Source organism: Salvelinus fontinalis, chromosome 8 (assembly GCF_029448725.1).
Source record: "Salvelinus fontinalis isolate EN_2023a chromosome 8, ASM2944872v1, whole genome shotgun sequence".
Lineage (NCBI taxonomy): Eukaryota > Metazoa > Chordata > Actinopteri > Salmoniformes > Salmonidae > Salvelinus > Salvelinus fontinalis.
The window spans coordinates 17,557,586-17,574,866 of NC_074672.1; the positions used below are offsets into that span (position 1 = coordinate 17,557,586).

Below are 17,281 nucleotides of genomic sequence, written 5' to 3' on the forward strand. Positions count from 1 at the left end.
CTAGGCATCAGGCTGGAATAGGAATGCAGCCAAAAGCTGGCTATAGCATCCTGGTCAAACAAGGTGATGTGACAGATTAGAAGGTACAGTACCTTCACTATGGAATGATAAGCTGTAGTGTAATGAATGAAGACAGCGATTGCTTCATTCTATTCAAATCAGGACAGCTGTAGTCCCTGAAGTGAGGACAATTACCCTATAATTATTTCTTAACACCATACTACATGACCAAAAGTATGTGGACACCTGCTCGTTGAACATCTCTCTCCAAAATCATGGGCATTAATATGGAGTTGGCCCCCCCTCTGGTGCTATAACAGCCTCCACTAGCCTCCACAAGGCTTTCCACTAGATGGTGGAACTTTGCTGTGGGGACTTGCTTCCATTCAGCCACAAGAGCATCATTGAGGTTGGGCACTGATGTTGGGCGATTAGTCCTGGCTCGCAGTCGGCGTTCCAATTCATACAAACAGGATGGGAACCACACCTTTTTGTTTGTCTGAATTTGCGGGTTTTACACACCAGCCAAGCTTCTGGGAGAGCATGATGGTTCTCTTTTGATGCGGCGTTCCAATTCATCCCAAAGGTGTTTAATGGAGTTGAGGTCAGGGCTCTGTGCAGGCCAGTTAAATTCTTCCACACCAATCTCAACAAACCATTGCTGGATGGGCCTCACTTTGTGCACAGGGGCATTGCCATGCTGAAACAGGAAAGGGCCTTTCCCAAACGGTTGCCACAAAGTTGGAAGCATTGTCTAGAATGTCATTGTATGCTGTAGCATTAAGATTTCCCTTCACTGGAACTAAGGGGCCTAGCCCGAACCATGAAAAACAGCCCCAGACCATTATTCCTCCTCCACCAAACGTTGCAGTTGGCACTATGCATTGGGGCAGGTAGCGTTCACCTGGCATCCGCCAAACCCTGATTCGTTGGACTGCCAGATGGTGAAGTGTGATTCATCACTCCAGAGAATGTGTTGCCACTGCTCCAGAGTCCAATGGCGGCGAGCTTTACACCACTCGATCCAACTCTTGGCATTCTGCATGGTGATCTTAGGCTTGTGTGCGCCTGCTCAGCCATGGAAACCCATTTCATGAAGTTCCCGATGAACAGTTAATCTGCTGACGTTGCTTCTATTGGCAGTTTGGAACTCGGTAGTGAGTTTTGCAACCGATGACAGACGATTTTTATGTGCTACGCGCTTCACCACTCGGCGGTCCCATTCTGTGAGCTTGTGTGGCCTACCACATTGCTGCTGAGCCGTTATTGCTCCTAGACATTTCCACTTCACAAGAACAGCACTTACAGTTGACCGGGGCAGCTCTAGCAGGGCAGAAATTTGACGAACTGACTTGTTGGAAAGGTGGCATCCTATGATGGTGTCACGTTGAAAGTCACTGAGCTCTTAGGTAAGGCCATTCTACTGCCAATGTTTGTCTATGGAGATTGCATGGCGGTGTGCTCGATTTTATACACCTGTCAGCAACGGGTGTTGCTGAAATAGCAGAATCCACTCATTTTAAGGGGTGTCTACATACTTGTGTATATATAGTGTATGTTATTTATGAGTGTTAATGTGCTGTAAACTACCGTAAAGATTTCATACTGGAATCCCTATGGTAGGGAGGGGGGTATTACAGTGAAGCGTCAGACATCAGCCTGAGTTCCCTTCCACAAGTCTAATCCAATAAAGGGATCCACGCCGGAGGGATTTAAATACAGTACTAACCAACCACTGTCCTGCCCCACAGCCAAGCAGATGGACTAGACAGACTCAGCATGATGAGGTTGTGTACTACCCACCATCCCCACACTCCACTCCCCTTAGAGGAATTCCCTCATATCACTCTACTAAAAGATTACATTGTCTATACCTTCCCTGCTTTCTGTATGCATCCTATAGTCCCCCATATCTCTACCTCGAAATGTCTTGCTTTATTCTGCTCATGTAGACCTTTTTGTTTATTATGAGTGAGCTTAACCTCTGGCATAGAGAGGGGGGTGGGGGGGGGGGGGGGGGGTTGAGGGGCTCGACGTGGGGATGGAGTCAGACCCCCAACTTTTCCTCTTTAACACTATTATCTTTAACACTATTAACTTCTCTGAAACTGTTGTAATCTACCTGTTTTCCATAGTATTTTGATACATCCTTTGATATGCCACATCTCACAACGAGGCTTCCAGGCTTTTCTGATCGCCTCTCGTCATTTGATTCAATTGACATGGGTTCAAATAGTATTTGAAATTGTTCAAATAGTTTGAGCATTTGCTTGAGCCTGCCTGAGTCCCAGATGGATTTTGCACTTAAACTTCTTTGGGATAGGGGGCGGTATTTTCACGTCCTTGCACTTTAAGAAGTATTCCACTGATTCAACTGCGCCAAGCAACTTAAATTAATCAGATTTCAAATATTTCTATTTTAACCTTATATAGCGCTCCCAAAATAATCCTCTCTTTAGCCTCTATGATCTCCCTGATTGACACCTCAGCCTCTGTATCAGCCGCCGTGCACCAACTCACCAGGTTGTGGTTGGTGGAATTGGAGTCCTCCTCAGGGAAGGGTTTAGATACACCCAGGGCCACACAGTTGGCAAATATAGCAAGTAGAATGAAGATATCAAAAGGTCTGCAGGACCACAGTTAAGGGTAAATGCTAAACACCACATTGAATGTATCATTGATTTACAGTTTTTCTCAATGGCGTACAAGCATGGATCTGTGTTGAAACATATCTACAGCAGAACAGCAATGATCAAATACATTTACAGAACTTCTGATCATTTTCTTGCCTTGTACCTGACTTGCATATCTAAGCCCACTTTTTGCAAAACTTTAAATACAAATGTCCTCAATGAATACAAAATTCATTGTTACGTTGGGACTGTCTAGTCTTTATGAATATTTTTTCAACATTGTGGACATGCAGAGATGCAGCGAATGAAGTTGGGTTACTCCTAAGTCATCATCTCCAACATTTTGACCTTCCATTATAGTAGGGCCGTGATGATACCAGTATCGCAATATTTCTTCCATTATAAAAATGAATACACAAAGCATATCTGATCCTTTGGTCCTTTACAAACCTGCTGTATGTAAAATGTTGTGTGCTATAGATTAATAATAAATACATATGATTCTGCATGACAACAAAATTATATTTGTTTCCAACATTAGGGCAGTTTTCCAAAGAAGTTAATCCGCTTCGTGTTTTTTTTCCTTGACACGACACAAACGAGTTTTGCGATATTGGTATCATCCCAGCCCTACATTACATAGCTTGGTTTTGATGTGGATTGAGGCCTATACATTCATATCAGTTGAGTTACTCTATGGAAATCACCTATCCTTATTTCTATTTGGTGTTTCTATGAGCAAACCAGCCTATGAATTGAATACATGGAATTGGATTGTGATGATCACAATAATTGAATCCTGCACACAATGTCCTTATTTAAAATCATATTTCTTATAAGGAATAATATTTGATTTGACGTGTATGAAATTGTTTGTTGAAATATGCATAAAAAGAGAGTAATTGCTCATAATTCTGCACCTTTGGATAGTTGTACTTCCAGTTTTGATCGTCATGATTTACTGACTACAAAGAAAATGTACTGATCTACTGGGATTTTTAAAAGACAGACTAACTTTCTGTTTTGCCTGCTTGGACTCAAGAGATAAGTATGGTTGCACTCTTTTGATAAATGTATTTGGAATTTTTGTGGTATAATATAGTTATGATGAATGTATTTATGTTTTGAGAAGGCCACTGCATTTTGAAAATGCATTTACTGTTTTGCAAAAGGCCACATAGTTCTGTGTCTCGTAGACTCTGCATGGAACATTTGTTCCAAAAAATGCTTGTACGCGATTGAGATAACTTTAATAGGGTCTCTCAACACAGTACGGGGTTTAAATGCTCTGACGCACACACACACACACAGAGGTACATCATCATTGAAGGATATTTCCATTCAACAAGGGCTAAGGCAGCCATGCGAATGGGGTTACTGAGGGTGAGGCAGCAGAGAGCTCGAGGGGCTCGGAGAGCAGATTTGTTGGCTTGTATCTGCTTCTTCTGTCCACCACCCCTCTTCTTGCCCGAGGCAGCAGAGCCGAGGGTGTCGGACTTGTCCCCGGCAACCGAGCCGGCCAAGGAGACGCCATCCTCTGCAGGAGACAGAGAGAAGACTGTACTATGTAAGCCTATCATACCTTTTATATAATCTGTCACCATTCATTCACCAAGTTCATTATCTAGGTTATTGTTATGTAGTTACTATGCACTCCTGTGTGTATAAAATGTTGTGGACCATTTCTTTTCACTTTCTTTTCACAGTCTTCAATATCTATCAAGTGACCTACTGTTTAAAATTGTATCAATTACTCAAAAATTGGCCAATATTCATCGACAGAAATGAAACAAGAGTAAGTAAATAGCCTTGCACGAGCTGGAACGGCTCATCTCCTGTTTCTGTAGCGTGAGGCCTTGATGTACAGGCACACCCCCTGGACAGAACGCTAGTCTTTCGCAGGGACTTACCCCCAATCTATCTCCTTAATGCCGAGTGCCAAGCAGAGACGCATTGTGTCCCATTTTTACAGTCTTTGGTATGACCCAGCCGAGGAGCGAACTCCAAACCATCCAATCTGAGAGGGACACTCTAACCACAAGGCCACTGAGATGGCTAATGAAACAACAGTATTATTAACATATTGGATAAGATTATTGACATTTGGCCAGGGTTTAGACAGGTATTGGTTTCAGCCTGGACATGATAGGACTACCTACAAGGTACAGTAATGCATGATAGGCCTACAGATTATATAAAAGGTATGATAGGCTTACATAGTACAGTAAGGTATGATAGGCCTATAGGGTACATTAAGGTATGATAGGCCTATAGGGTACATTAAGGTATGATAGGCCTATAGGGTACATTAAGGTATGATATGCCTATAGGGTACATTAAGGTATGATAGGCCTATAGGGTACATTAAGGTGTGATAGGCCTATAGGGTACATTAAGGTATGATAGGCCTATAGGGTACATTAAGGTGTGATAGGCCTATAGGGTACATTAAGGTATGATAGGCCTATAGGGTACATTCAGGTATGATAGGCCTATAGGGTACATTAGGGTATGATAGGCCTATAGGGTAAATTCAGGTATGATAGTCCTATAGGGTACATTAAGGTATGATAGGCCTACAGGGTACATTAAGGTATGATAGGCCTATAGGATACATTAAGGTATGATAGGACTATAGGGTACATTAAGGTATGATAGGCCTATAGGGTACATTAAGGTGTGATAGGCCTATAGGGTACATTAAGGTATGATAGGCCTATAGGGTACATTAAGGTGTGATAGGCCTATAGGGTACATTAAGGTATGATAGGCCTATAGGGTACATTAAGGTATGATAGGCCTATAGGGTACATTAAGGTGTGATAGGCCTATAGGGTACATTAAGGTGTGATAGGCCTATAGGGTACATTAAGGTATGATAGGCCTATAGGGTACATTAAGGTGTGATATGCCTACAGGGTACATTAAGGTATGATAGGCCTATAGGGTACATTAAGGTATGATAGACCTACAGGGTACATTAAGGTATGATAGGCCTATAGGGTACATTAAGGTATGATAGACCTACAGGGTACATTAAGGTATGATAGGCCTATAGGGTACATTAAGGTATTAAGGTATGATAGGCCTATAGGGTACATTAAGGTATTAAGGTATGATAGGCCTATAGGGTACATTAAGGTATTAAGGTATGATAGGCCTATAGGGTACATTAAGGTATGATAGGCCTATAGGGTACATTAAGGTATGATAGGCCTATAGGGTACATTAAGGTATGATAGGCCTATAGGGTACATTAAGGTATGATAGTCCTATAGGGTACATTAAGGTATGATAGGCCTATAGGGTACATTAAGGTATGATAGGCCTATAGGGTACATTAAGGTATGATAGGCCTATAGGGTACATTAGGGTATGATAGGCCTATAGGGTACATTCAGGTATGATAGTCCTATAGGGTACATTAAGGTATGATATGCCTATAGGGTACATTAAGGTATGATAGGCCTACAGGGTACATTAAGGTATGATAGGCCTATAGGGTACATTAAGGTATGATAGGCCTATAGGGTACATTAAGGTATGATAGGCCTATAGGGTACATTAAGGTATGATAGGCCTATAGGGTACATTAAGGTATGATATGCCTATAGGGTACATTAAGGTATGATAGGCCTATAGGGTACATTAAGGTATGATAGGCCTATAGGGTACATTAAGGTATGATAGGCCTATAGGGTACATTAAAGTATGATAGGCCTATAGGGTACATTAAGGTATGATAGGCCTATAGGGTACATTAATGTATGATAGGCCTATAGGGTAAATTAAGGTATGATAGGCCTATAGGGTACATTAAGGTATGATAGGCCTATAGGGTACATTAAGGTATGATAGGCCTATAGGGTACATTAAGGTATGATAGGCCTATAGGGTACATTAAGGTATGATAGGCCTACATGGAACCATAAGATGCCATATTTAGTAGAACAGCTGTGATAAAAGGGCTGTTTGACAATGTGCCCGCCCACTGCCCCCAGCCACAAGTGTTTGCTATAATTCCTTATTGTGTTTCGTGACAATGGTACTGTATGTAGGCCTAATTGGATAATGACACAAAGCTGACAAGAGTTGTTATTGAACGTGACTAGGACTAACGGTTTATGTTGTAAGAGATCTTTGAGTTATTATATTAATACATTATATTACAGACATTATGCCCATTGATTCTTGAAGGATATTAAAAGCCTTTTGAGTCATACATGCCCTATTATAACCCGAATCTGAGGTTGTATGACATCATTGTTTGTTGTTTTTGCATTGGCATTTGTAAACAAACAAAGTATAGGTTTAAGATACGTTTAGAATTACAGTATCATGACAATCTCATGGACTTTCAGTCCTTTCATGCACATTAATGAATGTACACTTTCTCAGCTCCCCCCTACTCCGTTTACAAAACAAAGTCACAGGGTCGGCCGTTTACAATTACAGATTGGGAACAACCAAAACGACGTTTTGCATGGCCAATATTTTACCTTTTCCTGCCATGTCGCAGTTCAAAACCACGATATGCCTTCAGCTTCAGGGAAAGAGCCACCATCAAATAGTTTTGCAAGTTGCAGAGTTTGACTGACAACCAATGTTGAAATTGGCTGTGCACCGCGTATTGAAAAACAAAAAACGTATAGAGAGTTAGCAAGCCATTTCACAATCCGTGTCAGTGCTCCACACCGATAATTGGTCCATCCTTGTCGAATTATTTCTACAGCAATTACTCATGAAATCTGATATTTTTATTTATTGCTCCAATGCAGCAAAAAAAAATTTAACCATGTAAGCACAGATAAAAATGTACAAATAATAGTAATAAACTCGTCCCCACACACTCTGCACATTGCTAACGATCTGCTGTAGTCAGCCTTGAACTCAGGATTAGAGTAATTGAGCCGTTTAAAGGGATGACCGTGAAATCTTTTAAAGGGAGGGTGGAGTGAACGTAGAGGAACTTCTGGTCAGTGTGGTCCATGGATATGATTAATAAAATTATTTAAAAATGGAGACTACTAGACCATCTTGCACCAAGTCCTTTTGGATGCATTTTCAGCACCATGGACAGCAAGCGATCAGTCAAGGACAGACGGACAAGTGGTGCAGGAGAGTTGCTGGAGTGCACACGTTGTGCAGTTTACTTTTCTCTTAAATGTCAACTAAACATTTACCGACGGTAACGTCTATTTTTTTTACAGTACATTACAGTAAAGTACTCACACAGCACAGAAAAGTATAGTACAGTACAGTAGAGCACAGTAAAGTGAAGAAATGTATAGTGTACTGTATTGTACCCTACTTTAATCTAATTACCTCAATTCTACTGAACTAAACTGTACTGTACTGTGCGAAATTAAACTATGTTGTACTGTACTGTACTCTACTGAATAAAACTATACTCTACTGTAATGTACCGTACCATACCGTACTCTACTGAATAAAACTCTACTGTATTGTACCGTACCATACTGTACTCTACTGTGTTCTACTGTACAAATTGTGCCGTGCTGTACTGTGATGTTCAAACGTGTGAAAGATAACCAAGAAGTCTATGATTGTTCAGACTTGGATCTGGTTTATTCTGACCAAATGTGTACTTGTTTGGGTGGGCGGAGCTCATTAAAATATAATACCCAGCATGCTGTGCACATTTTTTTTTTTTTTATATTTACATTTTGGTCATTCAGCAGACACTCTTATCAGTACGAATGTAAACAAAACAAAATACATTAGACAAGATGGGATCTTTCTGTGTTGGTAAAATGAATTGTGAGAAATGGCAGTGGAAACGCTTTTATGCACAAATATTGATAAAATAACCATCATATCGAAGTAAACTGGGACTCACACGATAACATGTTGTGTGGTCCTCCCACTCATTTGTATATTTTATCATTAATAACATTAGCATGCTGCACAGAATATTTGGGTCCCCCCATGCTGGCCTCTGCTGACCTCTGCTGGTGCATGTTTTGAGTTGTGATTGTGCGACCAGGTAGGATGTACAGTCGTGGCCAAAAGTTTTGAGAATGACACAAATATTAATTTTCACAAAGTCTGCTGCCTCAGTTGGTATGATGGCAGTTTGCATATACTCCAGAATGTTATGAAGAGTGATCAGATGAATTGCAATTAACTTCAAAGTCCCTCTTTGCCATGCAAATGAACTGAATCCCCCAAAAAACATTTCCACTGCATTTCAGCCCTACCACAAAAGGACCAGCTGACATCATGTCAGGGATTCTCTCGTTAACACAGGTGTGAGCGTTGACGAGGACAAGGCTGTAGATCACTCTGTCATGCTGATTGAGTTCGAATAACAGACTGGAAGCTTCAAAAGGAGGGTGGTGCTTGGAATCATTGTTATTCCTTTGACAACCATGCACAAAAAGGGCTTCACATGCAAGGATATTGCTGCCAGTAAGATTGCACCTAAATCAACAATTTATCGGATCATCAAGAACTTCAAGGAGAGTTGTTCAATTGTTGTGAAGAAGGCTTCATGGCGCCCAAGAAAGTCCAGCAAGCGCCAGGACCGTCTACTAAAGTTGATTTAGCAGTTGGATCATGGCACCACCAGTACACAGCTTGCTCAGGAATGGCAGCAGGCAGGTGTGAGTGCATCTGCACGCACAGTGAGGCGAAGACTTTGGATGATGGCCTGGTGTCAAGAAGGGCAGCAAAGAAGCCACTTCTCTCCAGGAAAAACATCAGGGACAGACTGATATTCTGCAAAGGGTACAGGGATTGGACTGCTGAGGACTGGGTCATTTTCTCTGATGAATCCCCTTTCCGATTGTTTGGGGCATCCGGACAAAAGCTTGTCCGGAAAAGACAAGGTGAGCGCTACCATCAGTCCTGTGTCATGTCAACAGTAAAGCATCCTGAGACCATTCATGTGTGGGGTTGCTTCTCAGCCAAGGGAGTGGGCTCACTCACAACTTTGCCTAAGAACACAGCCATGAATAAAGAATGGTACCAACACATCCCCAAGAGCAACTTCTTCCAACCATCCAGGAACAGTTTGGTGATGAACAATGCCTTTTCCAGCATGATGGAGCACCTTGCCATAAGGCAAAAGTGATAACTAAGTGGCTCAGGAAACAAAACATGGATATTTTGGGTCCATGGCCAGGAAACTCCCCAGACCTTAATCCCATTGAGAACTTGTGGTTAATCCTCAAGAGGCGGGTGGACAAACAAAACCCCACAAATTCTGACAAACTCCAAGCATTGATTATGCAAGAATGGGCTGCCATCAGTCAGGATGTGGCTCAGAAGTTAATTGACAGCATGCCAGGGCGGATTGCAGAGGTCTTGAAAAAGAAAGGGTCAACACTGCAAATATTGACTCTTTACATCAACTTCATGTAATTGTCAATAAAAGCCTTTGACACTTATGAAATGCTTGTAATTATACTTCAGTATTCCATAATAACATCTGATAAAAATATCTTTAGACACTGAAGCAGCAAACTTTGTGGAAATTAATATTTGTGTCATTCTCAAAACTTTTGGCCACGACTATCCATTCTTCGACTTAGATAGTCAAATCTAATAATTTATAATAGGCTGACTGCAGAATAACATAATGACAAGATATTGCAGATGTAAGGTATATTATTTAGTAAATGAAGTGTAAATACACATTGACAGCATTGTAAAAAAAAAAGCACACATTATGTCCATAGAAAGGCAATGATCAAAGAAATACAAAATATTCTCAATTGAATATAATTTTACACAATGAAGGCAGACTGACATTAATGTTCTTGGCACCAAATAATGCCTGAACAGAGGCATAAATAATCACGGTAAACATTCTTGGAATAATAAAATCATAGAAGTAGAATTCATTATATTTCTATGCAAAGCATACAGTTGTTCCACTGTTGCCCTTCCATCCCAAAACACATTTAAACTTTCAACTGCATTAAATTGCAAAACCCAACAATAGTAGAAGATGTACAATAACACAAAAAGCAGTGTGGTCAGGACTCATCAAACACCTTTAGGTTTTTACGTAAAATCATTTTTGTAACCATAACACTGGCATTAAATTGCATTTTAAAAACCATCTTATTACAACACACGTCTGTTAGGAGGCCACGTTTACTTCTCAGCACAGATTTTCAACTCACAATGTATTTTTATTTATTTCTGAGGATACAATGTAAACTCTATATTAGGAGCTTGTCAAGCGGTGTAAAATGACTTACATTGTGGGGGAAAGAACCCACATCAGTTAGTGTGTGCATTACATAGGCCTAATAGATTCAACAGAATTTGAAATTTGTTACACCACTTTTGAGACACTAAGAAATCATAACAATCATTGCACCTTTGCTTTACTTCCCTCCTCTCTTCCTCTACTTTTCTTGCACTCTCAGTATGAGAGGCCTCATTCCATTTAAGTCTCTAGGCCCTACCCCTGTGATTACATATCTGGGCAGGACAGGATATATGATGGAGCTTAGCTTCATCACCATATTGCTAACATTTATCCATTCCTTTCAGATTTGGGAATACCAAAGGAGCAAGAGGCAAGAGACTGAAATAGAACAGGGCACACATCTCTCCTTTTTTCCTCCTCTCCTCCCCCTCTAAGATCCAGCTTCCTGTTCCTGTCCTAGTGACTCCAATAGGAGCCCCATAGGTGTTCTCTTCAAACCAATGCTCTCCAGCTTGTTCTCCAACTTGTTCTTGAGGCTCCGCAGCCTAACAGAGGCGTGGATCAATATCACTGTAACAGCGATAGAGGGAAAGAGAAAATAGAGGTCAGGGGCATAACAAATGGAGAGGGGGAGAGAGAGATGTATATGTTTACATTGTGGCAACAAGAATGGGGAGAGGTGAAAGAAAGAATAAATACTAACATAAGATGGGGAAGGCTATGCCGAAGAGGAAGACGCCCACTCCCCCAAGCACTGTGAGGAAGAGGTAGCTGGCCCCCAGAATGGCCCCCAGGGCCAGGGACGGGTGGTTCCGGCGGAACCGTCTGATGGGGGCCTGGTTCTCTGCTGCCCATACAAACCCAATGAATATCAATGTCACAACTGTGGCCCCCAAGAAGAGGTTGAAGGGCTGGAAATAACTGTCAGGCCAGGAGGGATATAGAGATGGCTGATGTTAGTTGACTTTTCTCTATAGGTTATAACTCATTATGTCCCATTGGACCATGAATCCAATAAAATGGCGATTAGCTAGTATATGATTATGGAACATTGACCCATCACACACCCATATCCACAGAATTTGTGATGACTCGTACTACAATACAAATATCAGCTAACAAAAGCAGCTGTGCTTGCATGCAGAAAACGACCACGTTAGAAACTTACCCTACTATTCCCAGGATTGTCAAAAACGAGACGAAATAGTTGGACTGGTAATACAGCAAGTTGTTTATGATCCGATTGTTCCATCTCTCCAGATTACGAATATCTGGTACGGCGAATTGAGCCGAGCCCAAAACAAAATCATCTAAGGTTCGGATAGGCGGCGGCTGCACGTCCATTTTTTCCATGTTCAATCTAATAACAGACCACATCTCCCATAATTCAAAGCATGGTAGGGGGCGTGTTCGGTTACGGACTTGCTTGGGATAATCAACTGCCCCAATATTGCTGCGTACTTGGTTGCATCAGAGGGGATGGATAATAAGCCATACAGAATCAACAATTTAATTATTTTTTCCAGTCAATTACACTGCTAACACTTATTTTTCTGCATCACAAATAAATTAAAATCAACAAATATGGTACAGCATTCTATACATTACATGTCACATGTTTTGAATGACAAAATAATATCTAATTGTGTCAAAAACCATCTCCATCTCAAGTTTTATTACCATAATAACAAATAAAGAGATGGAGTAGGAAAGTGCTCTGGTTCAACAAAGTGGATAGACCTTATGGTGCGTAGGCTTTGGAAATGTGTGGGAATGCATGGCATAGCAGCAATAAAGGGAGCGAGGTAAACAGCAGAACAAAAAACAGCGGCGCAGAACACATGAGCTGTGAATGTATATGGACACGGCATTCCATTCCAGCCTTCTGAGTTTGCAAATGGAATCAAAAGATAAGTGTGTTTGTGATGTGACCCTGAATCCCTTCCGTTATCAGCCTCACGGTTATGAAAGCTGCCATAAGGAGAGGAAATGGAATGATAGTGCAGTTCTCCTCCCTCGGTGCATTACATTTTACAAGCAAAATCAAATTACATCCGTTTTGAACAGCATTGATTTTGTCACCCCTGACACAAACATCTAATCCTAAATACTGTCATTACATACTCACACATACCTGTATTAATGCCTGTTCATGTTTAGCTACCCATTCTATTTCTGTAACTGCGGTTATACAGCACAAAAAGTCTTAGTCACCACAAAATGCTGGTTTTGTGCATAAATTAATCTGATAAATGTGGGTATAATTCAGGACTAGTCAGAAGGAACACTGGTGAACCGGTATACACAAACATATTCATAAACAAATAACTCAAATAACCTGTAATCTACCCCTGAGGAATAACAATAATAATAAAGTGCATCTACGTTCTTATGACCATTGGGAGGATGGAGGCTGGTTCAGGGTGAGGTTGCTTACACCAGTGAGGTCAGGTTTCAGAGCACCCCTCTCCTCTCTAGTCTGAGATTGTCACAGTACGCAGGGCTGTAGCTAGGCCCAACAGTTCCATGAAACCTACTGGGACCCAGTCTGCTGTTGGCTGGCATCCTTAGGAGGAAGCTGGCTGGGGTCATCCACAAAAGGACTCGCTGGATAGGAGAAAGAACCATATTTCTACTGTGGTAGTTACTGCTGTGTGGGGGTTTTCAGATGAATACAACTAGGGTTGTGACATTCATTCAATTCCCATCAAAATGTACAGTACCAGTCAAAAGTTTGGGAACACCTACTCATTCAAGTTTTTTTTTTAATTTTTACTATTTTCTACATTGTAGAATAATAGAGAAGACATCCAAACTATGAAATAATACATATGGAATCATGTAGTAAGCAAAAAAGTGTTAAACAAAATATATTTAATATTTGAGATTCCTCAAAGTAGCCACCCTTTGCCTTGATGACAGCTTTACACGCTCTTGGCATTCTCTCAACCAGCTTCATGGGCAATGCTTTTCCAACAGTCTTGAAGGAGTTCCCACATATGCTAAGCACTTGTTGGCTGCTTTTCCTTCACTCTGCAGTCCAACTCATTCCAAACCATCTCAATTGGCTTGAGGTCGGGTGATTGTGGAAGCCAGGTCATCTGATGCAGCACTCCATCACTCTCCTTCTTGGTCAAATAGCCCTTACACAGCCTGGAGGTGTGTTGGGTCATTGTCCTGTTAAAAAACAAGTGATAGTCCCACTAAGCTCAAACCAGATGGGATGGTGTATCGCTGCAGAATGCTGTGTAGCAATGCTGGTTAAGTGTGCCTTGAATTCTAAATAAATCAGTGAGTGTCACCAGAAAAGCACCCCCACACCATCACACCACCTCCTGCATGCTTCATGGTGGGAACCACACATGCGGAGATCATCCATTCACCTACTCTGCGTCTCACAAAGACACGGCGGTTGGAACCAAAAATCTCAAATTTGGACTCATCAGACCAAAGGGACAGATTTACACCGGTCTAATGTCCATTGCTCGTGTTTCTTGTCCCAAGCAATTCTCTTATTTTTATTGGTGTCCTTTAGTAGTGGTTTCTTTGCAGCAAATCGACCATGAAGGCCTGATTCATGCAGTCTCCTCTGAACAGTTGATGTTGAGATGGGTCTGTTACTTGAACTCTGTGAAGCATTTATTTGGGCTGCAATCTGAGGTGCAGTTAACTCTAATGAACTTATCCTCTGCCCCAGAGGTGACTCTGGGTCTTCCTTTCCTGTGGCGGTCCTCATGAGAGCCAGTTTCATCATAGCGCTTGATGGTTTTTGCAACTGCACTTAAGAAACTTGTAAAGTTCTTGAAATGTTCCGTATTGACTGACCTTCATGTCTTAAAGTAACGATGGACTGTCATTTCTCTTTGCTTATGTAAGCTGTTCTTGCCATAATATGGACTTGGTCTTTTACCAAATAGGACTATCTTCTGTAAACCACCCCAACTGATTGGCTCAAAGAAATTCCACCAATTAACTTTTAACAAGGCACACCTGTTAATTGAAATGCATTCCAGGTGACTACCCTATGAAGCTGGTTGAGAGAATGCCAAGAGTGCGCAAAGCTGTCATCAAGACAAAGGGTGACTACTTTAAATAATCTCAAATATAAAATATATTTTGATTTGTTTAACACTTTTTTGGTTACTACATGATTCCATATGTGTTATTTCACTATTATTCTACTATGTAGAAAATAGCAAAAATAAAGAAAAACCCTGGAATGAGTAGGTGTGTCCAAACGTTTGACTGACCTGACTGCACTGCTTGGTTTGACTGCATACAGAGTTCCGTCAAATCAGGCTTCTACAACAGTTCCAGGGCTGTCTCTAAACATTACTTACGGTTCTGAAACTGCTGTGCGGTGTATCTGGTCAGAAGGATCCCAAAGCCCTCGATCAAGGCCAACAGGATGCCCCCCATCATGGCTGACCCCACCATAGCCAAAGGCCCACCTGAGGAGAGCACAAAGCCAACAGTAAAGACCTTGAGCTAATCTGACTTGGTTGGGTTGGTGGGGCAAGATGGTCAGGCAGGGGGTGGGGATGGCCTCAAATTAGAGGGCCTTGAAAAAAAAATGAAATATACTAAATCTGTTCCATGTAGAATAAATGTATTGTCAAATTAATGTTTGTCTCAACACTCACTGCGTGCAGCCAGGACTGCCCCAGTCATCGCCCCACTAGTTATAGAGTTCCAGGGGTCCTCTTTCCCTCGAATACGGACCAGACCACAGTCGATTGTAGAGAAGAGTCCACCCCACACAGCAAAGCTACCTGCAGGAACACCCGTAGTGATATATAGGACTGGCACAATTACTGTATAACGTGTAACCGACGGTTATGGATAAAGACCATCATGAAAATAAAATAACCATCATAACCAGCTGACTGACGATGGGACGGCCGGCATTCGTGATGATGAATGGTGTTTGTACTTTGTGCAGTACAAGAGAGAACTACTGTAAAGACATTGACCCTTACCGCCGATCTGTGGAGCTCTTAATCTCACAGCATTGGCGCTACCTTTTAGTCTGTGCCGAAAGCCCTGTGCAGAGACAGAGACATTTCTTTTTTGATCACTGTTCTTATATTGATCTTAAAATATATTTCATAAGCTAAGAGAGAGTCTTTCAAACTCACCACAGGAGCATTCCGAAAGCCCTTGACTGACTGGAACACCCCTCCGCCGATGGCTCCCATGGTGAACGCACCACCACAGTCATCTACTATTCTCCAGGGACTGAGAAGTGTGTGTAAAGGCCATGGGTAAATAAACAATACAGATATTAACGAGAAACCACTTGCCTATCTATGCATAAATATGTAGGCCTATTACTGGTATATAAACGATTTACCTAATATACTGTAGCGAACCCGATTGGACAGTTATGTGCCTGTGTTCTGATGTGTGGTTATCAGGGCACGTTTATCAGTTTGATCTGGGTTTGGCATATCCAGCATACCAGTCCCCTTGCTGTCTGCCAATCAAAGGAATGCCTGGAATGTTTCAGTGCCAGGCATCCTTATGGTTGGTGGAACAGCAGAGGGCAAACAGTAGCCTGTGTGAGTTCTGGTTAATAAAACGTTCAATTTGAAAGCGCGATCCTCTGTTGTGGACATTCTTTCATGTATGATCTATCAAGGTCTTTACAATACTATAACTATCTACCTAATACTAGTTAATAGTAATATTAGCTTGGATACGAATTATAAACCATTAACAAACCATTTATAAAGATAATTTATAATGGCGAGTTTAAAGCAAGAACCAGTGTAAGCACCAGTTCTCACATCATTTACTAGTTCAGACCTAAATCTTCCACAACCTTAGACAATGTCTAGCGAGCTAGCTATGCCCGGCTAGTTGTAACGTTAGCTATGTTACGCAACTTGTTTAGCAAGCTAGCTAACGATAACTTACTGCTAGCAGACTAAGCTCCATTCCATGGTGAAGGAACTTACTTCGTCAAAAACTTCCTTCACCATGGATGAAGTGGAGTTTAGTCTGCTAGTTAGTTAATTCAACCATCATTTGCGTAATGACTCGGGCATAAAAGGCATGGTGAAGCAGAAAAGTATGTTGGCTAAAAAAAGATAGCACCAACATTGACAACTGTCTACTTAACTGTCTGGTTGAAATGTACTTTACCAAGGTTCACGGGCATATTCCTCCATGTTTGTTGTTGCTGTCCGTGCTATGACGACATATTTCTGAGACTAATGCCACGATCGAAACAACGGGAAACTGGGAAAAATCGGAATTCCGACTTCAGGGCGTTCAAAACAACTGGGAACTCGAAGAAAAAAAAAACTAGCTCCAATTTGTTAAAATGAATTTGAATGGTCATTCAACTCGGAATTCTAACTCAGGAACTCGGGCCTCTTTCTAAAGCTTCTAATTTCCGACCTGAATACCATTGACGTCATGATTTGACCTCATATGTTTCCGAATTCCCAGCTATTTT

The 17,281-nt window shown here is 41.4% G+C and overlaps 3 protein-coding genes across 5 annotated transcripts in view; all 3 read right to left on the minus strand.

The window, feature by feature from the left end:
* The window catches only part of LOC129860769 (voltage-dependent L-type calcium channel subunit alpha-1D-like), a 32,818-nt gene extending 25,673 nt beyond the window's left edge, over positions 1-7,145 (minus strand). The window contains exons 1-3 of the mRNA XM_055931487.1: positions 7,133-7,145; positions 3,951-4,170; positions 2,521-2,626 (exon numbers count right to left, since the gene is read on the minus strand). Coding sequence (XP_055787462.1) covers positions 2,521-2,626; positions 3,951-4,170; positions 7,133-7,145 — 339 coding nt within the window. The remainder of the gene's footprint in view (positions 1-2,520; positions 2,627-3,950; positions 4,171-7,132) is intronic.
* Positions 7,146-10,247: 3,102 nt separating this feature from the next.
* Positions 10,248-12,296, minus strand: praf2 (PRA1 domain family, member 2). Its single transcript, XM_055931492.1, has 3 exons — positions 11,987-12,296; positions 11,522-11,739; positions 10,248-11,388 (listed from the first exon to the last, which is right to left on the minus strand). The coding sequence occupies exons 1-3, from the start codon at positions 12,193-12,195 to the stop codon at positions 11,249-11,251; spliced, it is 567 nt and encodes a 188-aa protein (XP_055787467.1). The 5' UTR covers positions 12,196-12,296; the 3' UTR covers positions 10,248-11,248.
* Positions 12,297-12,314: 18 nt separating this feature from the next.
* On the minus strand, positions 12,315-17,196 carry timm17b (translocase of inner mitochondrial membrane 17 homolog B (yeast)). Of its 3 annotated transcripts, none has more exons than XM_055931493.1 (6): positions 16,966-17,196; positions 15,957-16,056; positions 15,798-15,861; positions 15,462-15,590; positions 15,159-15,269; positions 12,315-13,425 (listed from the first exon to the last, which is right to left on the minus strand). In XM_055931493.1, the coding sequence occupies exons 1-6, from the start codon at positions 16,989-16,991 to the stop codon at positions 13,352-13,354; spliced, it is 504 nt and encodes a 167-aa protein (XP_055787468.1). In that variant the 5' UTR covers positions 16,992-17,196; the 3' UTR covers positions 12,315-13,351. The 3 variants fall into 3 exon arrangements, with proteins under 3 accessions (XP_055787468.1, XP_055787469.1, XP_055787470.1); XM_055931494.1 differs by having other exon boundaries at positions 16,943-17,196; XM_055931495.1 differs by lacking the exon at positions 12,315-13,425 and adding an exon at positions 13,676-13,995.
* Positions 17,197-17,281: the final 85 nt, after the last annotated feature.